This window comes from Cydia splendana, chromosome 7 (genome assembly GCF_910591565.1).
Source record: "Cydia splendana chromosome 7, ilCydSple1.2, whole genome shotgun sequence".
Lineage (NCBI taxonomy): Eukaryota > Metazoa > Arthropoda > Insecta > Lepidoptera > Tortricidae > Cydia > Cydia splendana.
Window position 1 is genome coordinate 10,310,035 of NC_085966.1, and position 27,144 is coordinate 10,337,178.

Below are 27,144 nucleotides of genomic sequence, written 5' to 3' on the forward strand. Positions count from 1 at the left end.
ACATAAAATCAACGAACTCACTAAATTTTTCAGAAATAGAAATGTGTAGTTATCAAAATACATTCTAATTATAAACACATCCTGATGTTGTTTTTATGTTAGAGCAATAACAAGTGTGACAAATAGTCTGGGTCAACAGAGGCCGACCCTTGTCCAATCGTACCTATAGTACTCGTTGGTTATTCGTCGCCTTCCGGCCACTTGACCTTAGATAGACGCTGTTGCTATGTGCAGTGCACGAGTACTGCTACTTGTTTCACAAATCTTTTCTCTTAGCTGTAAGTTCAATCTAACATAAATTGATATCGAGATACATAGCTACTGGACGTAATCAGAGATCTAAGTCATACTGGATGGCCGAGGTTCAGTGATTGAGAAGAGTTGGATATTGTGAATGACATAGCCCTGTCGACAACGATTTACAACTGGGGGGCATCGTATGTGGTTGATGATATCTGAGATATCTTTATTGACAAATTGTGGACCTTACCGTTTAAGCTAGAAGATTCAAAATGTAATGAGTGCTTATTTAATGCATGTTTTGAGTGCCCTACTCAAGAACGCTCCATTTCCCAAGTCATGCGTTCACTTGTACCTACCGACTTATTTATTTATTTATATTTTATTGCACAAACATGTACAAATGTAGAAAAAAATTACAAATGGCAAACTTAATGCCAAAATGGCATTCTCTACCAGTCGATAATTGGGTCATACATATACATATACACATACCTATTTCAATAACTTATAATTTTTTTTTACCGTGAATGTAAATATTTATAAACCTACACAAACATATGGTATACTATTACTTATTTATTAACTAAGATACATGTTACTACTTACATATAATGTAAAACTCCAAGGGAGGCGCGAAACAATCCGGAGATTCGCCGTTGGCGACTCGGCTCACTGCACTGACTGTTGTGGCGCTGTAAATGTAACGTCATAATTATACATTTTACTACGAAATGTGAGTTAAGTTCCAGTTAAGTCTCTCAATTTAAGAACATGCGAATGGATTGAAATTTCACTCAGATAAAATTGCGACCACACACAAACCTTTAATACGGTTACTTATTGTAATATCTAAACGAAACTTTTAAATTGCCGTTTAAGGCATTTCAATAATTTGGTATCAAACTTTCAGTGCATATTAGATTATTCTATATTCTAGTTCAATAGGTAGTTAGTTAAGTAGTATGAGTCGTCTAATTAAGTCTAATGATAGCTAATGTTAAACAGATAAGAGCTAATTTTAATAATATAAGTAAGGACTTCATTACGAACGAGAAATGTGAAAGACAAAAATAGCTGACGATAAACAACATTATTATTAGATGACAGACATTTCTCTCCAAGTCTAGCCACTCAGCAACAGCGATAAATCACGAGACGTTTAGACAGTGTTATCAAACATAATTATAATTGTTGTTTTGTATACGTTATCGATGTAAACAAGTTTTAAGTAACTCCGTACTATGGACCTTCGGGAACTATTTTTAGGCCCGCGTGGAGATGTTTGATCCATTGAACAGTTGTTAGTTAGACCGAGCGACCGTGCAGTGCCGGTGCAACCAAAATCAGCCAAAAATGAATTCGTTACAATATGTAGGTATATTTTTAAAACCCGTACTTTTAAGTTTTTTTATTTTAGAATTTTTAAAGTTACTTTATAATATGTCACGTTAAGTACAAGCTTTTTGTAAGTTTACCTATTAGTTAAGAAGGAATCTTTTTTGGAACAAAAACTATTATAACTTTATACCTATTTCATAACGTGTATCTAATGCTTTTGTTTTGTTTTGTTTCAGTTATTTATTATAATGGTATTATTAGGAAATAATTTAGTGGCGCCAGCGCAAGAAGAAACGCATCAATACAGGTTGTCCGACCCTGTTAATAAATGCAGCCATCGCCTGTCGCAGATGATAGCGAACTTATGCAATAACATGTACAAAATTGTGAAGAGAGATACACGTTCATCGATAATGATAGGTAAGAAAAGACTGTATTTATCTTTCATAAATCGGGAGCGCCTTAAAGGCCACTTTGTGAGTTAGCGCGTGGGTTATGCGGGTGGATTTGGGCGAGTAACACACAATTTGATATGCTGATCCAGCAAACTTCTTTCTAAATAAAAAATATATATTTGTATATTTTTCGTTATATATTCTGCTACTCCTGGCGTCCCTGGCGAAGACGAAGGTAACTAAGACGATTTCATGATTTTATATTGTATATTAATGGATATATTTTGTTTTTCAATGCCAGGATTTGATATAAATTTATGTTACCTTTTCTGGTTACATAGAAATTGTAGTGACACCCTGTGTATTCCTCAAGTGAATACAAATACGATGGAAAACAATAATGCACTACATCTGTACCCTTGACCTTATAAAATCCAAAAATAATAATATAGTGGAGTGTGCTCAAGCCATAAAAAGGTCAAATACGGCGTTCACTGAATAAGAGATTTCCTTTGGTAGAATCAATCTTGGTGTTCCTAAAATGTATTTAAGAAGTGGAGCCACCTAGATTTTTGATGCAGGTGAGGGGTGGGGGGGTTTTAAGAATCGGTGACGTCTGAGGTTAATATTTTTTAAGTATAGGTTCTATGTCAAGTTTAGTATCATTTTCAACTAAATCAAAGATGTAGACATAGATTTCATTTAAATCGGTTCAGCCGTTATTGATTTCCCATACAATCTTACACCTTCCTTTTCACTTTTCAGAGATATTTTTTTTGAATAAAAAGTATCCTATGTTCTTCCCCGGGACTCAAAATATCTCTATACCAAATTTTATCTAAATCGGTTCAGCGTTTATTGGATCCCCATACAAATTTCCACCTCCCTTTTCACACCCTTAAGGGATGATTTTTGAGATTAAAAGTATGCTATTTTATTCCCTGGGACTGAAACTATCTCTGTACCAAATTTTAACTAAATTGGTTTAGCGGTTTAGGCGTGAAGAAGAATTAAAAAAAAAGTATTTTTTTCATATTTTATGTGTTTTTACTTCGGAATGGTGTCATTATGATATCATAAATGAATTCGGCATCCCCGATTTATACGAAAACGATACCAAACTCGGCCTAGTAGCTTAAATGACATAGATATCAAGATCAAGTTGAGAGCCCCTCCCCTAAAAATTTACATCAAAAATCTCGGTGGCTCCACTTCTTAAATCCATCCTTGGGTCCTAAGGACCAATCCTGCCAAAGGTAATCTCTTGTTCACGCAACGCCGTATCCCACCCCCAGCACCTTCCGCTAAAAGTAATAATCACATTCAAGCAATTGACAATCACTGACGTCACGTTGTAAATATAACTTTGGTACATTAAGTGAAAAGTTAAAACTGTCATGTGCGTTGTAAGCGTGTAAACTTATTTAAATGTGTAGATATTTTTGTAACACTCAATGGTAAAGATATCTTTGACCTCGACTGTACATACTTTTTTCCCGCGTTTGTATTCCCATTCATAAATATTTCGTCCCATTCGTCTCTCTCTAAGCCCAAGGTGTATAATGAAGTTCAATAGGTCTTTGAATGCCTTTGCCCTGAGAAGCCACTGAAAGTACTTTGCCCAGACGATAGCATGCCATTCACACTTTACCTACCTTTATCGTCTGCTACTCACTAACATTCTATAATATATGTTGTCAGAAAGATAATTCAATAATCCTTCAACTCGGCATGAACTGGGAACACCCGTTTTGTTATTTTGAGTACGTTTAATGACAACTATGTATACGAGAGGCGTTTTCGGTGCATTAACCTAATGATAATGAAGGTTTATTATTTAAATTCAATGTCAAATATACTTTATTCATGTAGGCCTAAGCAACAAGCACTTATGAAGCACTTATTCTAGTATTTTTATTTGTGTATTCTATATGTAGTTTATCAGTATTATTAGTTGTTCAGTTGTTTTCCAATGTTCTAATAAATGCCACTGTTCTCCTTGCACCATTTTTACATGTCTCTGTTTGGACCGATGGTTGACTGGTAGAGAATGCCATTAGGCATTTAGTCCGCCATTTGTACATTATTTTTATGTGTTGTGCAATAAAGTTTAAATAAATAAATAAACGTTTTACATAATATATAATATTAAGCTAATTATCAGTGCAATTTATTGATGTTAATATTATTCTATAGTAAAGTCTATTTTTTATTCGGTAGACTAAAATGACATTTCATACTATGAAATGCCATTTTATGTTCATACTAGGAAATGTCATTTTAGTCTACCGAATAAAAAAATAGGTTTTAATATTGGGTTATTATACAGATCAAATCAAAAATAGGTCAAATATGATCACATGATTTCTGGACGCCCCCTTACAAGAAACATATTTTATAAAGACATAAGGTAAGGTAGGTCTTGGAATTCACACAAGAGTAACTGTAAAACAGAGTCTTGATAATTTAATGAAATGAAGGTTTATATAGTGAAAATAGTTAATGGAACCAACATAAGTGTAAATAAATAACATGGAGGCGTAAGAACTTTCAGACCTATATCATAACTAGCAGGTCCCAATCTGTTTTCGAGGGTTGCCCGGACCTTGCAAAACTTTCTTATTCTATCCACACGTCGATACCTGTGCCGGGGGCCACGTTATATTATAATATCCTAACCCAACTTTGACATTTCTATACCCTCCTCCTCCTTTCCTTACTTAAAATATGGAAATTAAGGATTTACCGCCTTTCATATCAAGCCTACCAAAACGTAACGGAATATTTCAATCACATTACGCTGTTGTGGAAATTAAACAATTTACGCATGAAGTGACAATGTTAAATTAAATCCTTTACAAATATAGAGGTCAGGCTAGGGTGGCGTTCCTCTGACTGGTTCTCGGGATAGCTATATTTCAACGGTTGCACAATCGGCAAAGTTTGCGGGACAGAAAAAGGTCGCTGAGTGCAAACTAAAGAATGGAGCGCTCGATTCAACGCCTTCTTTTTGGCGTAGAATGCTGGATTGGCATTGTGAATATTGTGATTTAAAGTATTGTGGTATCAGCTTATCTTTCTCTTTGTGTTGGGATTGAATAATAAATAACGTAGCTATCTAAGAGATATTTTTTTGCATAGTGATTTTTAAATACACGTAGGTACCATGAGATTGAGTAATAAAATAATATAAAGTTTAAAAACATGTTGAATGGTGAACAATGTTTTATTAATTAACGTGTTAATCTCTTTACATTAATCATGTTACAATTTACTATATGTAAGGTAAACGTACTGGTGCTCGACGAGGTCCCAGTACATGTCATCTTGAAACTTAAGTCATTGTCAATTGAGGTGACAGCAAGATGTCATCTATTGGGCATTAGTATGTCGATCGTAGTACGTTTACCTTATGGATACCTAGTAACCTTTTTCTCAGATAAGGTATATTTACCCACAGATAAGCTAGTCCCAGAAGATCTCCACGAGCACGTGAAGCGCGCGCGGCTGAAGCGGTGGCGGCGCGTGCGGCGGCAGGTAGCCAAGGAGTGCTGCGAGCGGCCGTGCACGGTCAGCAACTTGCTCATGTACTGCCCCGCGGAGTCGGAGGTTGTCAAAGAGCACCCTGACATATTTGGCTGATTGTAACAAGAATGGTGCCAATGGCCCTGCACGGTCAATGCTGTATTAACCCGAAGACAAGCACTGGAGATAACCCTGACATCTTTTGGCCGTGCACGGTCAGCAACTGGCTCATGTACTGCCCCGCGGAGTCGGAGGTTGTCAAAGAGCACCCTGACATATTTGGCTGATTGTAACAAGAATGGTGCCAATGGCCCTGCACGGTCAATGCTGTATTAACCCGAAGACAAGCACTGGAGATAACCCTGACATCTTTTGGCCGTGCACGGTCAGCAACTTGCTCATGTACTGCCCCGCGGAGTCGGAGGTTGTCAAAGAGCACCTTGACATATTTGGCTGATTGTAACAAGAATGGTGCCAATGGCCCTGCACGGTCAATGCTGTATTAACCCGAAGACAAGCACTGGAGATAACCCTGACATCTTTTGGCCGTGCACGGTCAGCAACTTGCTCATGTACTGCCCCGCGGAGTCGGAGTTATAGTCAAAGAGCACCCAGACATATTTGGCTGATTATAACAAGAATGGTGCCAATGGCCCTGCACGGTCAATGCTGTATTAACCCGAAGACAAGCACTGGAGATAACCCTGACATCTTTTCGCTGTACGACAAGTGCTGCATGGTGTTACAATGAGCAACACTGATGGACTACCCTGCAGATGTGCTAGTAGTTAATGAGCACCTTGACATATTTGACTGACTGTACGAAAAAACTGTCTTGTGAGATAAATACTGCTACACGGCTTCGAAAACCCATAAACAGTAGGTGTACCCTTAAATATTTTAATGAATGGAGGTACGCCGTCAAATGTGATAGTTTAATTGTTAATTTGGATTGCTAGTACAAATTCTTTAGGTAATATATGCGTGCATGGTCTAAAAACATTGTTTAATCGATTATATACCTACATATAGATAGACCTAAATATAAATCATATTGATACAATTACATAATATGTTTATTTGGAACATCTATCAAAACAAGTCACCAACATACTACGTAGATGTACATCTAAACTGCTCAATAAATTATCTGCAGCCGCAAGTATTAATTTAATTTTAATCAATTGACTTTTTTTTTATTTTACCCTGGGGGTCTAGCCGGTAGTCAAGTGATAACCGTTTGTATAAAACGCCAAACAAAAAGGATCATGTCATTTTTCGTTAGTTACATCTACCATACTAGTGTTGAGTCGCTCACTCGTGAGGCACCTCATTTGTACCACTCATTTTGTTAATTTGTCGCAGTACTTCATACCGCAAAAATGTCTTACTTCACTCCTCTATTCATTTTACTCATTTACTCGCGCGCATCACAAACACCTCTTGCCACACAAATCATTCACACACTTCAAATTTCAAAAAACTCTTATCCTTTCAAATTCACTCGCGAACCTCAAAAACTCGTACACTCCTCACAACTTGCAAAAGAGTCCCTGGATGGCACGAGGTGCTCGCCTGCTCGCCGACATTCAAAACTCAAAATGTCTCAAATGAAGAAACGAGTAATGGCCCACACTGTCAACTGCCGAACTACAAACCTTATTGCAACGACAAAAGGTCCACCGAGAAATGCGTTGAGTTTGTACCACTCACTGCCTCTCTGTGACATGAACACCTCAAAAATCCTTTCAAAATGAAACAATGAATTAGAAATACCCAAAGAGGGAGTGAGACAGACACGCGCCGTACTTCAATATCGCCTCGCGTCACCACCGAAAATACGTTAAAAATTAAACACGAAAGACAACAAGCGTAAGCGCTGCAAGCTTTCATACATCTTAAGCCTTTTTGATCCTAACTTACTTGTCAAAATGGCGCGAGGAATCAGTCACCAAAAGGAAGTTCGACGTGTTGCTTCTCTGTTGCACTTGTAAATTCGTACGTAAGTGTGACAGGGAGGCAACATAACGAACATGGATCGCGGTACGCACTCTGTATACCAGACAGGCATTTACGAAGCTTGCTTAGAAACAGTAATCCTTTAGTGACTAAAATATTATTGAAATAAATTACTGTAGCGTACACAATATATGATCATTTCAATAAGTTTCAAGTTTATTAAATAAAAAGTAAGTATAATTTGCATAGGTAAAATAAACATGTAGATGTAAATTATAACGATTTGAATTTGCAATACTTTTTATTAACATTATTTGTAAACGTTTATGATTTTGACATATTTATATTTATTTTGTTCGTACGTCGTTGTAGCTAATTTTAGTTCTCTAATACCTAATACCTAGTGATAATTCTTATAATTATACCAAAATAACAAAATATGGAAATCGTTTTCGCCATTAAATTTACCCGCGGATCTTCCTTGGTGACTTTTGCATGAAAAAATGAAATGTAAATGTAGCCGGCGGCGGCCGGCGCGAATGGTGCTTTGTTTAATATCATATTGATGATATTACTGTTAAATTATCTGAGGTGGTAAGTTTGTCACTTCTATATAATAATGACTTGTGAAATTATTGAATTTGTTCTCCTTAGTTTGTTAAAAATGTGGTAGTTTTATGGTTAATAGGTACAAGACTTATGAAATATATCACTACATATTATGAAACAAAGTCCCCCGCCGCGTCTGTCTGTATGTGTGTTTGTTTGTATGTTCGCGATAAACTCAAAAACGACTGGACGGATTTTCATGCGGTTTTCACCTATCAATAGAGTGATTCTTCAGGAAGGTTTAGGTGTATGTATAATTTGCTAACCCGTGCGAAGCCGGAGCGGGTCGCTCTCGCTAGTGATTATTATACTTAAAATTATATCAAGTAGCAAGGAGGAGGACTAAACAATCTAACAATAAAAAAGAGCTAAATTAGAACAAGTTTCATAAAAGCAGCAAATTAAGTTACTATGTGGGATCTTTCTCCTATAAGTTATATTCTTAACCTCCAGAATTGCACTCCTTAATTATTATTATTTATTTATTTATAAAGGAAGTGATGAATACATAAATATGTATATACATTAAATATTTTTGTCACCATTGGCCCGTTGGATTAATAGAATAGTCGACACTGAAAATATGCTAGTACCTCACCTCATTTGAAGTAAGACATTGTAACACCTCATTTTAGAAAATGAGGTACTCATACAAACTCATTTTAAATTGATGTCCTACCCATCACTATACCATACCGATGCATTTTTACTTTTCGATTGGCGTTTGTCGATTTACCTACGATTGTTACGTTGGTTACGGTCCAGATTGTTAAGTTTTTCAACGGCATAGTTACTTAAATGTGCCAGTTTTCGCATGTTCTTACTTCCTGCTCTGCTCACTTGACCTTTCATAAAAGCAAGTAAATTGAGTTTACTTTGCGGTATGTACCACGCGTTCGCGCTCTAGACTCAACTTGGCGTTCATACGTTCATAACTAACTATTATTAGTGGGTAAGTGACTAGTTTTATTAACCGACTTCAATTTCATAGAAGGAGGAGATTCTGTATTCGGTTGTGGCTATGTTTTTTTTTTATGTATGTTCATCGATTACTCCGAGACCCGTGGGCTGATTTAAGTAATTCTTTTTTTGTTCGAAAGAAGGTACTTCCAATGTGGTCCCACATTAATCTGGAGCTGTTCTGATGATGGGATCCATGAGAAATTGAGGGAACTCCTCAATTTTTAAATGCACATGTAGGGTGATTTGGATGTTTTCTTAAGCAACTCGAGCATTTTCTCTCGAAAACTACCAATTTGGTGAAGTGGACCTGATGATGATGATTGTTTTGATGATAATCATGAATGACGATTTCTTAAAATGTACGACGTTCAGCGATTATTCCGAGACCCGTGGTCCGATTTGAGCAATTATTTTTGTGTTTGAAGGGAACTGCCTCCAAGAGCGCCCCACATTAATCTGGTGCTGTTCTGATGATGGGATCCGTGAAGAATTGAGGGAACTCCTCAATTTTTAAAGGCACATGTATGGTGATTTGGGTATTGTCTTAAGCAAATCAACCATTTCCTCTTGAAAACCACTAATTTGATGGAGTGGACCTGATGATGATGATTGTTGATGATATATGATGATGATTTTATAAGTGTAGATTACTCCGGAACCCGTGGTCCGATTTGAGTAATTATTTTTTTGTTTGAACGAAATTACCTCCAAAGTGTTCCCATAATATTGTTGGTTATAATCTGGTGACGGAATTCATAAGGAAATGAGGGCACTCCTCAATTTTTAAAGGTACGAGTATGGCGACATCGTTGTTTTTTATAGTAACTCAAACATTTCCTCTCGTTAATAACCCATTTGATGAAGTACAACTGTAGGCTTAACACGAGTTTGGCACTACATATTCGCTAACGTCTTCGTAACTTACTTTCTATACATCTCGCTCGCACTAATAGGATGCCAGTACGAGCGAGACGCATAAAAAGTAAATTACGCACACGCTAGCGAATATGTCAGTGTTAGACTTATGGTAAGGCTACTGCGGAGTCGGGAAATGGCGGTTGAAGGGTTGGTGGTTCAAGCTTCAGGGTCGAGGGGTTCCGTGATCAGGGGTTGATGTGCTGTGAGGTTGAGTGATCTGGGGGTTGAGGGATTGGGTCAGTGGCGGGGCGGAGGATGGATTTTGTGTTTGTGCACTGTAGTGACAGGAATGATTACGAATTTAGTGATACGCATCATTATTATTTTCATTTATGCGTCACGCGTCACTCATAAGCTGTTAACAATGCCTTACAATTAAAAATGGAAAAATAAAAACTTTTACAAAAAAAAGAAAACCGACTTCAAAAAGGATAAAATAAAATATAATCCGTTTTTAAGTATATGCGTTACTAACTGATATGTTTGAAGTCGGTGCCAAGACAAATAGTAACAATACCGGTAAAAAATAATCAGCTTTATATCTATAAATCACATTACAACTGTACTAATAGGTCTTATAATAGTGAAAGTAATTCTGTCTGTCTCTTTGTCACCTTTTCAGCTAAACAACTGCCATGTAAACTGGTGAAATTTGCCATGCAGGTAAAAAGTTAAAGCCCTGTAGATGGTTCTTGAATTGTTTTATATTTTGAAATTAAGTTCTCTGGATAAGAGGCGGGATATAACTCAGTCCCAATCCCAACAGTTCGAAAATTAGTAAAAATTGCTCTTTAAAAAACATATCGGCAATCGCATTGGTTTTATACTAGTACTGACAAACATAGTACGGACTGCGCCAAGGTGGATTGACAGTGGGTTCTTAGGTATCTACAGAAAGTATGATCATTGCTATCGTGTAAGGCAATCCAACGTACAGCCACATTGTTATCGGATCGCCCTAAAATCATGGTATGCTTCAAATTTGGCTTGGCACCGACTTCAAACATATCAGTTAGTAACGCATATACTTAAAAACGGATTATATTTTATTTTATCCTTTTTGAAGTCGGTTTTCTTTTTTTTGTAAAAGTTTTTATAATTGGTCATTTTCTCAAGCAGTGGAGCAGTCAAGCAAGATTCATTTGTTTTATTTGGCGTATGTTCTTTCCAACTTATGCAAATTTCACTAAATATCATGAATTCATTTTTGCTCGGGTGAAAAATCTTATTGCCCGCCTTCTTAATAGAGTCCGTCTAAATTAATTTTGCACCGAATTTAACAAAATGTTGCAGTGTAATTATAAACGTCATATATTTATAGAAATTTGATATTCATGATAACGTTGCCACTCTTGCAAATCTTGGCGGCGTGGTATACTTACTATAACCAACTTCTCAATACAACAACAAGACCTGTTGACCTTCTAGTGGTCGGCTTGATTCTAACTTTAATATACGTTAGTTCTATATACGATATGGATTGCATATGTCAGTGTAAATGCCCGTCCGTCTGTCGGTCTGTCCATCCGCGGCTTTGCTTCGTGATCGTTAGAGCTAGTCAACAATTTGGTATGGAATGACACCAAATGTATATGTGTGTAGATATACAAATCAGGGGAGGAAGTGTTTAATTAATTTTAATTAAGTAAAGCCTATCCTTATATATAAACGCGAGCGGCTTTGACGGTAGAAACAAATTAAATTATGCTCAAACAAAAGAGCGTAAAAAAATAACACTTTTGAATCGACAACATATATCCGCAAAATTCGTATTTTTTAGGGTTCCATACCCAAAGAGTAAAAACGGGACCCTATTACTAAGAGTTCGCTGTCCGTCTGTCTGTCACCACTCAGCAGGCTGTATCTCATGATCTTATGAACCGTGATAACTAGACAGTAGACATTTTCACAAATGATGTATTTCTGTTGCCGCTATGACCGATGAAATGAGTAAGTTTTTATTAATATGTTTTAAAATGCCATGTTGGTGGCAAACAAGCTTTTAAGGCTATTAGTGCCGATGGTAAGTGGGATTTTAGACAAGATCTCTACATCTCCAAGGGACATTGCTGACCGGTTACAAATCTATACACTCTTATTAGGGTTCCGTACCCGAAGGGTAAAAACAGAACCCTACTATTACTAAGACTCCTCTGTCCGTCTGTCTGTCACTAGGTTGTATCTCATGAACCGTGATAGCTAGACAGTTGAAATTTTCACGCACAGATATTGTTTTTCTCTTGCCGCTATAACAACAAATACTAAAAACAGAATAAAATAAATAAAGTGGAGCTCCCATGCAACAAACGTGATTTTTTTGCCGTTTTGTGCGTAATGGTACGGAACCCTTCATGCGCGAGTCCGATTCGTACTTGGCCGGTTTTTCTTAGTAGGTGTATATGACATTTATTTCAGTTTACTTCACTGTCCGCCTGTCTGTCTGTCACCAGGCTGTATCTCATGAACCGTGATAGGTAGCTCAAATGTTAACAGATGATGTATTTCGGTTGCCGCTATAACAACAAATACTAAAAAGTACGGAACCCTTCGTGCGCGAGTCCGAATCGCACTTGGCCGGGTTTTCTTAGTAACTATATGACATTTATTTCACTTTACTTCACTGTACAAACTGTTTACGAAGATCATTACTCAACGCCTCACCAAGAAACTTGACTCATATCAGCCAATGGAGCAAGCCGGATTTAAGAGTGGTAACAGCACGTTGGATCATATATTGTCCATGAGAATCATTATAGAAAAGACGACTGAATATCAAATGCCTTTGTGGTTAGCATTTATAGACTACAAAAAAGCATTCGACAGTGTTGAAACCAGGCGGCTTAGCACGGTCGCGTTTTTATCCCTTGTCTCTGTGCGAGACAATTTAAAAGGGCCCTGGTCCTGACCGTGTCTCCACATTAAAACAACTCACTGCAACTTGTATTAAAATAAATTTATTTCAGCTCCACCAAAACTTACATTTTTATATCATGACAACTCCATCTCCTCTCCTGTTTTTATTCCATTGTTTCCTATCATAGACAAGAGTACAGTAAAAAAACCTAAAGAGTTTTAATATAAATATAACTTGTGTTCGGTTATGAACATGTTGGGGGCCTAGCCAAAAAACAACACTTACAATGTTAAAAATTAACAAAAATTAAACCTTAACTAACCTCAGCATTATCGCTAAATTATAAACAAATGAATCAAACAGTTTACCTAACTGTAATCTATTGGTAAGGGACACACCTTGGTAACACTCGTTTTAACAATGGAACCTTTTGCTGTTAAATACAAATCTAAGGAGATAACCTACAATCCTTGTCAATTTGTTTATATTTGAATATTTATGTATTAAAGCATCCATCGAGCTAGAACTTACATCTACACAAGTATGACAGGTTTCAGTTGTAGGTTTTAGCTCTGGTACATCAGATTTTAAAATGTCATGTTCTACAGGTTTATGATGGTAAGTAGGGTCAGACAAAAACTTTGGCCCATGCCACCAAATGTCACATTTTTCCAATAATTGGGGCTCTACACCACGAGATAATATATCTGCGGCATTATCATGCGTATTTACATAATGCCATTCAAAGTCGGAGGATAGCTTATTAATCTTATCAACTCTGTTACCTACATACACGTTAAGTTTTACTGGTAATGTTTTTAACCAAGCTAGTAAAATCATGGAGTCACTATAAAGGTGAGCGCTCACTGAGTATTTTAAGGACAGAGCATTGTACACCTTCCGAACTAGAATAGCAAGTAACAGGGCAGCATTCAGTTCCAATTTTGGGATGGTCAAGGATTTAGCCTTAGGATTGATGCGCGTCTTCGAGCACAAAAGATTCACCGAAACCTTGTTGTCAGCATCAATGACACGTAAGTACAAACAACATCCATGAGCAGCATTAGAAGCATCAGAAAATCCCACTAATTCTAAGGATTGCGCTCCTTGAATATTGATATTCCTAGCGATCGAGATACTGGACATTTGAACTAAGCTATTGGCAAAGTCAACCCATTTTTTGTTAAGACCTTGAGGTAAAACCTCATCCCATTTCAACGATTCAAACCAAACCTGTTGCATTAATATCTTTGCCTGCACTAACACAGGGCCACATAATCCTAAAGGATCAAAAAATTTACTTATGAAGCTAAGCATCTGACGCTTCGTGTACTTTTCTTGAACCTCTTTAACAGGACACTTCATGTCGAGAGTATCAGTAATGACGTCATATGTCAATCCAAGAGTTTTAACATATTCATTATTTTTATCAAAGCTCCTACTATCGAGTTGATGCAATTCAACCGGTATGTCGCTTAAAATTTCTTGGTTATTAGAACACCATTTGTGTAGAGACAGACTAGCCAACTTCATTAGCCCTATCAACTCCTTTTTCATCTGCGCAAGCTCATTCAAATCATTAGAACCACACTGAATATCATCTACATAACACGTGTGCTTCAACACGAACGAAGCCAAGGGATATTGACTTTCATACCTTCGGGCTAATTCTAACAAACACCTACATGCTAAGAACGCAGAATTCTTTAAACCATATGTAACTGTCTGCAACTGTACACATTTGACTGACTCGTCAGGAGAATCGCGCCACAAGATATTTAGCAAACAACGATACTTATCCTCAATCAAAATTTGGCGATACATAGCCTTTATATCACACAATAATACATACCTGAAAGTTCTGAACAAAATCAGAATTTCAAAGAGATCCTTTTGAACCACCGGACCATTTAACAAAATGTCATTTAAACATATACCATTTTTTGTGACAGCACCAGCGTCAAAAACAGCCCTAACTGGTGTTGTTTTACTGGAACTGATCACAGGGTGGTGGGGCAGAAACAGGACATTACCTGCACTTAAGTCATAATTAGACATGTCGAAATATTTAGCATGACCTTGGTCAATGTAATCCTGTATGAATTTTTTATACTTTTTACCCAACTCCAGATCGCGTGAAAACCGCTTTTCTAAATTGAAAAGTCGTTGCAAGGCACTACTAAAAGAATCACCTAAGTCAAAGTTGTCCAACTCAACCTTCACCGGCATGGCTACAGTAAACTTGTCATTTTCTAATTTAACTGACTCCTGAAAAATCTGTTCCGCCTGCTCAACCTCTGTACCGGTTTCCCTAATGATGTCAGGTACTTTTTCACAATCCCAAAATTTGGACATTATATCAACAATGTCTTCAGAAGGTTGACAATCGTTTGACAGCAAGCAAACCTCACTTTGTTTAACACATGGGAAAGGTGGTTGCAAATCATCCCTAGCTACATTAAAATCAACAGGATTACCTTTAGATGTAACACAATAGTTACTTATAGACTTCTTGCCAGCAGGAAAGGGCAGCGCCCCGCCTACAATATGACCGAACCTCGTCTTCACCAAATATGGACCCACAGGTGTCAGCTGCCGGCACACATACTGGAACGCCTGGAAAAAGACGTCGGCACCTAATAATAGTGAATTCTCATTTGATTCATTGAACTTCTCATCAGCCAACTGGGCATAGGATGGAATATCAAACTGAGACGTGTCAAATGTTTGCTGCGGAAGGGCACAAGTAATCTTCCTTGTCACACAGCATGACACATCAACTTTAAAATCACCCACGGTAGAGTAAATAACTAAATCAGCCTTTTGCGCAATATTATTGTCTCTTTCACACACACCAGTCACTACCTCATCAGTATCATATGTAGAAATACCTACTTCCTCAATCAGTTCTTCAGTGGCAAAATGTATCTGCGAGCAAGAGTCTAGAAGTGCTCTAGCATGAGTAAAGGTACCATCCTTTTTCTTCAACTTCACAATTATAGACGGAAGCAATACACTTGCATTCCGAGGTCTAGCAGACAAACTCACATTTATGGATGAGTCGGTAGGTAAGCAACCATCATTTGATTTGCTTTTATTATTTACATTCTGAGAGGGTTCATCAGCCAAGGAAACATTAGCTACCTTACCTTTGTTTGGCGAATGCAACAGAGTGTTGTGTAATTCATGACAAGTTGCACATTTCAATCTCATTAAACATCTACCTCGATGACCATTGAGACACAATTTACACAAATTGTTTGTATCAACAAACTCACATCGCTCCTTGTAAGGGAGCAACTTAAACTTGGCGCATTCATATATTTTATGAGAATCTTGGCAATACTTACATGAGACTCCAGTGGCAGCCGCTGCACTCACAACAGATTTCACCGGCTTCTTCGGCTCTTCCGTCATTGTGGCTTCCAACGCAATTGCTCTTTTTTCTAGGAAAGTAAGCAATTCACACAAGTTAGGAACCTCTTTCATATCACGCTCAAGATGAAATCCACGATAAGTGTAGGAATCAATCTTCCTAGACAAAATATTGACCAATATAGTATCCCAGAACTCAACTTTTTCATTCAAGTTTTTTAATGCTGCAAGATGCATATTTACAGTTGACACTATGGAACGCAGCCCAGAAGCTGTACATTTTGTCAAAACTGGCATGTCAATGATACTATTGACATGAAAATTTATAATTTTTGGAATGTTGTTGTACCTATCGTCAATGAGTTTTAAGGCTACCTCATAGTTTCCATTTGTAAGCATTAAATGCTTTATCAAATCTAAAGCTCCTCCTGCCAAAAACGACCGTAAATAGTACAGTTTTTCGCAGGAGCTCAATTTTGCATCCATATCAATGACAGCTTTGAACATATTTATAAATGGGTGATAGTCCATCACACTCTGGCCATCAAAAGTTTTAATATTAATGCACGGAAGTTTTTTAAATTTACCTGCTTCTAGTCCGGAAGATGTCGATATCTGTGCCGCAGGTGGTTCTGCAGGATGTAGGCGCGTATTTAACGTGGCAATACACAAATCGCATTTAGATTCGTACAATTCATACGACTCACCATCCTCAGGCTCAATAGCAAGGATTGCTCTATTGTACGCTTCGTAATCATTAAATGCTTTAATCACCCTTTCTTTTTTTTGAGCAAGCACTTCAAGTGTCGCTGTCGCGAATTCGTTTGAGGTACAAAATGTTTCTAACCTACTAATCGCCCCTTTTACATATCCCCGATTGGCCTTTAATTCCTTTAACTGAGCCATTTTGAACCTAAATAAGTTTGCGAACTTGTGCAGAACACTTGTATGACAATCTTCCAGCTTTCTATTGTTATGCTAACTATTAACTATATTAAATAAACAAGATTTACGTCCACCACAACACAACAAACAACACAAGGCGCCGGTGACCGGTGACAGTTCTGCGGTCGTTGACCCGTCGCGTTCGGATACTAGCAGGTGCTAGCAGCTCGTCCGAAGACTGTTCGCCGCAGGTCGCCTCACCGCGACGGAAACTATTAGAAACTATACACCAACACAGAAACCGCCTGATGTCGCCGCACGAACTGGCTCTGTAGAAAATCACGACGTTCCGAACAGACGAAATGCTCGTTCTTGTCTTGTTTAAGAATGAAGTCGTTCTCTTGAGAAGAACAACAGCTACTAAAAATTCATCATCGTTGATGTAGCTCTTGACTTCAAACTTTCCATCTTTATTTGCAAAATGCAATCTTCTTAAAACAGCTTGAAGGACCAATTGTATGTGCGAGACAATTTAAAAGGGCCCTGGTCCTGACCGTGTCTCCACATTAAAACAACTCACTGCAACTTGTATTAAAATAAATTTATTTCAGCTCCACCAAAACTTACATTTTTATATCATGACAACTCCATCTCCTCTCCTGTTTTTATTCCATTGTTTCCTATCATAGACAAGAGTACAGTAAAAAAACCTAAAGAGTTTTAATATAAATATAACTTGTGTTCGGTTATGAACAGTCTCCATGCCTGTCACGTTCTAACAAGTATGTAAGTGCGAAAGGGACGCGCATAGTGATAGTCGATAAAAATGGAACCGTGCTGAGCCCGCTGGTCGGTCATGGAATCACTACAAAATGCACGTATCGAACACCGATATACTGCTCTAATAGAAAATATGTACAACAGCGCCACCTTAAAAGTGAACATACCCCCGCTGACAGAGCCAGTTAGAATTGGAAAAGGCGTACGACAAGGTGATACGCTTTCACCAAAATTGTTTACTCTGGTGCTAGAGGACATCTTAAAAAGCCTAAACTGGGAAAATCGTGGATTGAATACAATATGGGGTGGTCGCTTAAATAATCTGCGGTTCGCTGACGATATTGTTTTGTTGGCAAGCAACCCCACTGAGCTCCAGAGCATGATCCAAGAACTCAGCGACGCTACCATACGGTGTGGCCTGGAAATGAATCTAGACAAGACAAAAGTTATGACCAATACAGATGTCAAGGCGAGTATCACAGTTAACCATACCGCCATCGAAACTGTCGATAAATACGTGCATTTGGGACAAGAGATAGTGACTGGTAAGAAGAACCAAACTAATGAAATCAACAGACGCGTACGACTAGCCTGGGCAGCCTATTCCAATCTCGAGTTTCCCTTCAAAATTAACCTTAAGGCCGAACAAAAAGCACGCATATTTGACCAATTTGGAGCTGAAACCTGGGTTTTACATAAACTAATATATATTACATAAACTGAACGTTGTCCAGCGGGCGCTAGAGAGAAAACTGGTGGGGGTCACATTGAGAGACCGTAAAACGAATGAGTGGCTGAGACAGCAGAGCATGGTCACGGATGTTGTAAAACGCGTAGCAAATTTGAAGTGGGAATGAGCTGGTCATATAGCACGAAAGACCGATTCGTGGAGTAAACGACTACTCGAGTGGCGACCATAGGGAGAAGAGCTTCCTCAAAGTAGACCCAAGATGCGTTGGGACGACGACATCAAAAAGACTGCGGGGAAGAAGTGGCTCCAGGTTGCACAGGACCGTGACGAATGGCGTAAAATGAAGGAGGCCTACACCCAAAGGGTAGAAAAAAGCTAAAGAGAGAGAAAGAGAGACTTCACTGTCCGTCTGTCTGTCACCAGGCTGTATCTCATGAACCGTGATTATGTATTTTTGTTGCCGCTATAGCCGCTATAACAACAAATACTAAAAAGTACGGAACCCTTCGTGCGCACTTGGCCGGTTTTTCTTAGTATATGACATTTAAGGCTCCGTCACACAGGCGTGTTTTGCGGGCGGCGCGTAAACGGGGCGCGCCGCTTTTTTAACCGACTTCAATTTCATAGAAGGAGGAGGTTCTGTATTCGGTTGTGGCTATGTTTTTTTTTTATGTATGTTCACCGATTACTCCGAGACCCGTGGGTCGATTTGAGTAATTATTTTTTTGTTCGAAAGAAGGTACTTCCAAGGTGGTCCCACATTAATCTAGTGCTGTTCTGATGATGGGATCCATGAGGAATTGAGGGAACTCCTCAATTTTTCAAAGCACATGCATGGTGATTTGGGTGTTTTCTTAAGCAACTCGAGCATTTTCTCTCGAAAAGCACCAATTTGATGAAGTGGACCTGATGATGATGATTGTTTTGATGATAATCATGACGATTTCTTAAAATGTAGGACGTTCAGCGATTACTCCGAGACCCGTGGTCCGATTTGAGCAATTCTTTTTTTGTTCGAAAGAAGGTACTTCCAAGGTGGTCCCACATTAATCTGGTGCTGTTCTGATGATGGGATCCATGAATAATTGAGGGAACTCCTCAATTGTTAAAGGCACATGTATGGTAATTTGGGTATTGTCTTAAGCAAATCAAGCATTCCCTCTTGAAAATCACTAATTTGATAGAGTGGACCTGATGATGATGATTGTTGATGATAATAATGATGATTTTATAAATGTAGATTACTCCGAAACCCGTGGTCCGATTTGAGTAATTCTTTTTTCGTTTGAACGAAGTTACCTCTAAGGTGTTCCCATAACATTGTTGGTTCTAATCTGATGACGGAATTCATAAGGAGATGAGGGAACTCCTCAATTTTTAAAGGCACGAGTATGGCGACATCGTTGTTTTCTATAGTAACTTAAGCATTTCCCCCCGAAAATCACCAATTTGATGAAGTAAAACTGTAGCCCTACCAAGAGTTTGACACTACTACATATTCGCTAACGTCTTCGTAACTATCTCGTTCGCACTAATAGGATGCCAGCACGACGCATAGAAAGTAAGTTACGCACATGCTAGCGAATATGTCAGTGTAAGACTTATGGTAAGGCTACTGAGGAGTCGGGAAATGGCGGTTGAAAGGTTGGTGGTTCAGGGTCGAGGGGTTCCGTGATCAGGGGTTGAGTGATCGGGGGGTTGAGGGATTGGGGGGTTGAGGGATTGGGTCAGTGGCGGGGCGGAGGATGGATTTTGTGTTTGTGTAGTGACAGGAATAATTTCGAATTTAGTGATACGCATTATTATGCTTTTCATTCATGCGTCACACTTCACTCATAAGCTTTTAACAATGCCTTAAAACTAAAAATTGAAAAATAAAAACTTTTACAAAAAAAAAGAAAACCGACTTCAAAAAGGATGAAATAAAATATTATCCGTTTTTAAGTATATGCGTTACCAACTGATATGTTTGAAGTCGGTGCCACGACAAATAGTAACAATACCGGTCAAAAATAATCAGGTTTATGTCTATAATTCACATTACAACTTTACTAATATTATAATGGTGAAAGTAATTCTGTCTGTCTCTTTGTCACCTTTTCGGCTAAACAACTGCCATGTAAACTGGTGAAATTTGCCATGCAGGTAAAAAGTTAAAGCCCTGTTGTAGATGGTCCTTGGATTGTTTTATATTTTGAAATCAAGTTTTCTGGATAAGAGGCGGGAAATAACTCAGTCCCAATCCCACACCAGAGTACTATGGACAGTTCGAAAATTTGTAAAAATTGCTCTTTAAAAAACATATCGGCAATCGCATTGGTTTTATACTAGTACCGACAAACATGGTACGGACTGCGCCAAGGTGGCTTGACGGTGTGTTCTTAGGTATCTACAGAAAGTATGATCATTGCTGTCGTGTGGTGTAAGGTAGGTAATCCAACGTACATACACACATACATTGTTACACGTACATTCTTATCGAGTCACCCTAAAATCATGGTATGCTTCAAATTTGGCTTGGCACCGACTTCCAACATATCAGTTGGTAACGCATATACTTAAAAACGGATAATATTTTATTTCATCCTTTTTGAAGTCGGTTTTCTTTTTTTTTGTAAAAGTTTTTATCATATAAACGCTCACGCCCCGCCCGGAAAACGCGCCTGTGTGACGGAACCTTTATTTCAGTTTACTCCACTGTCCGTCTGTCTGTCTGTCACCAGGCTGTATCTCATGAACCGTGATAGCTAGACAGTTGCAATTTCCACAGATGATGTATTTCTGTTTCTGCTATAACAACAAATACTAAAAAGCACGGAACCCTCGGTGGGCGAATCCGACTCGCAGTTATCCAGTTTTTTTTTTTTGTAAACGAATATCGGAATAGTAAGTTTTTAGAGTTATATCTGTATGTACAAAATTAGTACCTACCTATTATTATTTATTTTACCCGAGCGAAGCCGGATTTTCATCTAGTCTGAAGTAAATCAAAGATTTTAATAAGGTACTAAAATCCTATTGTACATTATTCAAACCGGTAAGAAACTTTAATTAACTTTAGGTAGGAAACCTAATAGTTAGTGTACAAACTAGGTATATTATTGCAATAGACCTAATTGTAGGTACTATATACTGCCCGTTTTATCGATTTGAATTAATATGTAAATTATTTTCTAGAAAAATTGCTTGATTTTTAGAAAACCCTTAAAGACCAAAGAACATCAAAAAACTACTTGATATGGTAGTGAATCGTTAAAATGCACCGAAATGGCAGTCGCCTCTGCAAACGATCGCGTATTCCGGGGGAAGTTTTGAATAATGCTAATGCACCCGAAGGTGGTGCACTCGTGGACGATTTATTATTTCCTACTGCATTCTTAGTAGCTGCAGTTATGAAGATGACAGTCTTGTTACTTTCAGTTCGACTTGAAAATGGTATTTTGACTGAAGTTTTGGATGTTTTCTAACCATAACGTATATTAAGGGTTATTGAATAAACGGACAACGATAAATGGACAAAGATAAATTGGCCATTGTATCAAAGTTTCATACTACACAAAATCATAATATATCTATATCTACTTAATTTCAATATCAATCTCGCGCATTTAAGAGCCCATCAACGTGCACACTAGCGCCACTGCTAAATAATCGGGATTATTTTAATTTAACGAAAGATATATTTTAAAAAGGGGGCCGCTACGTACTGTATTTTGTATTTCAGTACCTTTTGAATACATCAAACTAGTTTTTATGTTGCTGGATTGGTCAATCTATGCGTCCACAGTTAAAACGGCCGTTTTTGTTTTGAGTTCATAGATCGACGAATCCGGCAACATAAAAACTAGTCTCAAAATACAGCACGTAGCGGCCCCCTTTTTTAAATATTTTTCGTTAAATTTAAATAGTCACGATTATTTAGCGGTGGCGCTAGTGTGCACGTTGATGGGCTCTTAAATAGGTACCTACTCCTGTATGTTCATGTGCGCCCGAGCGCAACAATGTTACTCGTATTAGTCGTATTCAAGTAGGGAATTATAGTTCTTCTATGTATATACTTAATAATGTTTTTGAATACCATCATTATTTTTATGCGTTGCTTATGTATAATAACTAAAACTAGCTCTGTTAGTTTTAGTTAGAGGAAAATTTTACATAGGTACCTATTCTAAGAACAATCGACGACCGAAAATGTCGTAAATATTGATTGTCTGAAAATGTCGTAAATTCATAGTGAAGTATGGCTGCGGTGAAGCCTTAGAGACTAATTTTTACAATTTTATAACGAATATTCTGTATTTTTAATTAAAAAGAAGGAAAAGTCAAACTTTTTTTCTCGCATGAATGAGAGCATTTCCTCATATTGAGTTCTCCTCGGTTAGGAAAAACTTTTCAGATAAGGCCAGATGTGTGCTAGTGCAATGTGTTTTTGAGGAGGTGAAGTTGAAGTATTAAAGTTGGATCGTTGAATATCCACATATATAGCCTACGTATAAAGTGTTCCGGAATGGCGGCGAGGCATATTTCAAAGCTTGTCAATATTAGATGAAATGATACACCCACACTGAAATGACTAACAGGCCTATTCGGATTTCGAGATAATCACAAGATCTAGAGACGATTTAGAGATCAACTAGATCTACATTAGATATCGACTAGATGTGACTTGGATATCTAAGTCATAACTTGTCGAAATCGTTCAAGAGGACCTCCAGAATCGCGGAAACGTCAAATTTGACATATCTATCTTACAAATATCTTTAAATAATCCATATCGTAACTTGTTGAAGTCTAGTAGAAATCTAATTCATTTTCCGAATCGAGCCGACAGCCAGTTTGTTAAGAATGATACGACGAGGAAGAAAGATTTTCGCAAATAATCGGCTTCTTCGCAAAAGAACATAAGTGTTGCGAAGTTAATTTTGATTGTTTATGTGGTACTCATATTCGTGTGGGACCGCGTTTCGTCTGCTTTAATAGTAGACAATAGTAATATTTTTTATTACAAACCAATGTGCAAGTAGTTCAATACAATAATATAGAGAATCACATGACACCCTGGTAGGGTATGGCAATTTTTCTTAACACTTTTAAGTAGGTGCGAGTATTAATAAGTACTTAATCATTAGTTTTAAATGAAGATTGGACTCACTTTCAATCAATCAATCAAAAAAAATGTACTTTATTCATGTAGGCCTAGCAACAAGCTCTTATGAATCGTAATTAATCTTAATCTAATCTTTTATTAACCGAGCGAAACGCGAGTGAAGTTTTTGCGTCTCAGTTTGAGAAAAATTGAATTGGCCGTCTCCGCTGTACCTACGGCTGTTATTTTTTAAAGCTCGCATTCTTCAACTAATTCTCGTGAATTTGGGATTTTCCTTCAAGTCGGTGCATTTAGTGCTCTATACCGTGATCCGTGATCGTCATCACAGAGCCGTTAGTTTTATTTTGTGTCATCTAATAGGAGTTCGATTATTGCTCGCAAAAGCCTTTCGTTGCAATTCTCCTGTATATAGAAAGCACCGACTTTCCTTCGCCTTTACCAACTGTAGTTTAATTAGTCCCTTAGAAGGGTGTATATTCTCGTTTGCCCCAGCGTTGTCGTAACTCATAATTAGTGTCGTTGTTTAGGTTACTACTTATGCTAAGTAAACTAATAGCAATTAATGAATTCACGAAACATGCCTTCGCTAGTATAAATATCAATCTGTGGAAGATTGGACCCGATGAAACTCATGTTTTATTAATACGAGAGGATGGTTCATTATGTAGCATTTATTGACGGTAAAAGCTTATTACACGACTGCCCAAACAAAAAGAGTGTATTGTTTTCAGCGTTCATGTTTGTATGTATGTGAGTTTCTTTATTCCACCTTAACTTCTGAATGCCTTAACCGATTTAGACGTATGATACATCATTAGAATCCTTACGTCATCCCGGCTAACATAGGCTATATGACGTCATTATAAAAACAATATGGCGGACTTAATGCGCCATATTACGCAACCTTTAGAAAAAAATATCGTGCAAACCTATCGAGTAGGGTATGAAAATGAAGGGATTTGAAAGCCAATTGATAAAATATATGCAACATGTGGGTTTAAGTTTCATTTTGAGAAAGTAAGAATTGACAAAATATGTTAAGAGCGCTATTACATTTCGGCGTTGAGCGAGTTTAGGTATTTTACGCGCTGCGGCAGGCCGTGCGAGCTCAGTACGCCGATCCCTTCTACCACACTCGCACTACAATGATGGATTAAACATTCTTGATCCTTCGCGAAGCATATTGAAATCAACCATAACAACACTAACTGTACTTAACTTTTTAAGTTCTAAAACTGTTATTTGGTAAGTACGAAAATACTAAATGCAGTGCAAATGTACATAGGGGCTGTTCATAAATTACGTCATCTATTTTTGACGATTTTTGACCCCCCCCACCCCTCAAATCATCCAAAAATCAAGCTTCGGATGAATCTGTTTCCTCCTACGTCATGTTACCATCATCCGATGTCCAGACCCCCCCCCCCCCCCACTCCTCCCATTTGAAACGACGTAATTTATGAATAGCCCCATACTCGTACTTATGAAGGTATATTACTCGAAAGAAATTATAGGTACCTACTCGCTTATTTACATGTTTCGTCATTGCATTTGGTACCTATAGGTTGTAAAGTTTGTATCAACGAGGGTTTAAAAACGAACTGGTACTGAGGATCTGATGATGATTAAGGTGGTCACGGATACCAATCAACCATGTAGTAACATGATTAGGCTCGTTTGATTCGTCTCAACAAGATCTTTGACACTGAAGATACACAGGGTCTGATGATGGAGCTGGAAGGTGGCCACGGGTACCAGTCTATCATGTAACTAAACAACTTCGTGTTTGGGCTCGTTTGATTCGTCTCAACAAGATCTTTGAGACAAGACAGTACTCAGGGTCTGATGATGGAGCTGGAAGGTACCATTACCAATCAACCATGCAACTAAACCACATCGTGTTTAGGATCGTTTGATTCGTCTCAACAAGATCTTTGACACTAGGTGATACTCAGAGTCTGATTATGGAGCTGGAAGGTGGTCACCGGTACCAATCAACCATGCAACTAAACCACTTCGTGTTTAGGCTCGTTTTATTCGTTTCAACAAGATCTTTGACACAAGATAGTACTCAGGGTCTGATGTTGGAGCCGGAAGGTGGTCACCGGTACCAATCAACCATGCAACTAAACCATTTCGTGTTTAGGCACGTTTTATTCATCTCAACAAGATCTTTGACACAAGGTAGTACTCAGGGTCTGATGATGGAGCGCGAAGGTGGCGACGGGTACCTGTCAATCATCATCAGCTCCATCATCAGACCCTGAGTAGTATCTTGTCTCAAACATCTTATTGCGAGGAATCAAACGAGCCCAAACACGAAGTGGTTCAGTTACATGGTAGACTGGTACCCGTGGCCACAGTCCAGCTCCATCATCAGACCCTGAGTACTAACTTGTGTCAAAGATCTTGTTTCGACGAATCGAACGAAGCCAAACACGAAGTGGTTTAGTTGCATGGTTGATTGGTACCGGTGACCACCTTCCGGATCCATCATCAGACCCTCAGTACTACCTTGTGTCAAAGATCTTGTTGAGACGAATCAAACGAGCCTAAACACGAAGTGGTTTAGTTGCATGGTTGATTGGTACCGGTGACCACCTTCCGGCTCCATCATCAGACCCTGAGTATTATCTTGTGCCAAAGATCTTGTTGAGACGAATCAAACGAGCCCAAACACGAAGTGGTTTAGTTGCATGGTTGATTGGTACCGGTGACCACCTTCCGGCTCCATCATCAGACCCTGAGTACTATCTTAAGTCAAAGATCTTGTTGAGACGAATAAAACGAGCCTAAACACGAAGTGGTTTAGTTGCATTGTTGATTGGTACTGGTGACCACCTTCCGGCTCCATCATCAGACCCTGAGTACTATCTTAAGTCAAAGATCTTGTTGAGCCGAATCAAACGAGCCCAAACACGAAGTGGTTTAGTTGCATGGTTGATTGGTACCGGTGACCACCTTCCGGCTCCATCATCAGACCCTGAGTACTATCTTGTGTCAAAGATCTTGTTGAGATGAATAAAACGAGCCTAAACACGAAGTGGTTTAGTTGCATGGTTGATTAGTACCGGTGACCACCTTCCGGCTCCATCATCAGACCCTGAGTACTATCTTGAGTCAAATAAATACATATAGAATGTCAGGTCGTTTCAAATATTTTTAATCCTGTCCGGTAGTTTATTAAACTGTACCATTATAAATTATAATACTATAAAAACAGTGCTAGGATCAAAGTCTCTCGTTGCGGTTTACACGCACACAGTATAGCGTTTTACACGGCGCCCGCCGCACACAATGATAAAAAACCTCGTCGTCGCCGTTGAAAATGTGCGGAGCCGACCGACACACGTCCTGCCTCTACAAGCTCTGCCGCGGCACTGAGCTGGCGCAGCGCGCGTCATCGGTAATATAGAGTAGTTTTCAAAAAATTGCCAAAAAATTATAGTAGAATTTCATAAACACTAATGTATACCAACAGTATAAGCAAACGTTGCAGATT

General features: G+C 38.3%; 1 protein-coding gene and 1 long non-coding RNA gene across 2 annotated transcripts in view; both read left to right on the forward strand.

Annotated features, from left to right (window-relative positions):
- Positions 1 to 27,144, forward strand: part of LOC134792135 (uncharacterized) — a 688,366-nt gene that overhangs the window by 298,293 nt on the left and 362,929 nt on the right. The window lies entirely within an intron of this gene.
- Positions 1,325 to 5,898, forward strand: LOC134792492 (bombyxin A-2 homolog). The gene is made up of 3 exons (XM_063763769.1): positions 1,325 to 1,614; positions 1,818 to 2,001; positions 5,437 to 5,898. Exons 1-3 carry the CDS (start codon positions 1,597 to 1,599, stop codon positions 5,616 to 5,618), a joined length of 384 nt encoding a protein of 127 aa, XP_063619839.1. The 5' UTR covers positions 1,325 to 1,596; the 3' UTR covers positions 5,619 to 5,898.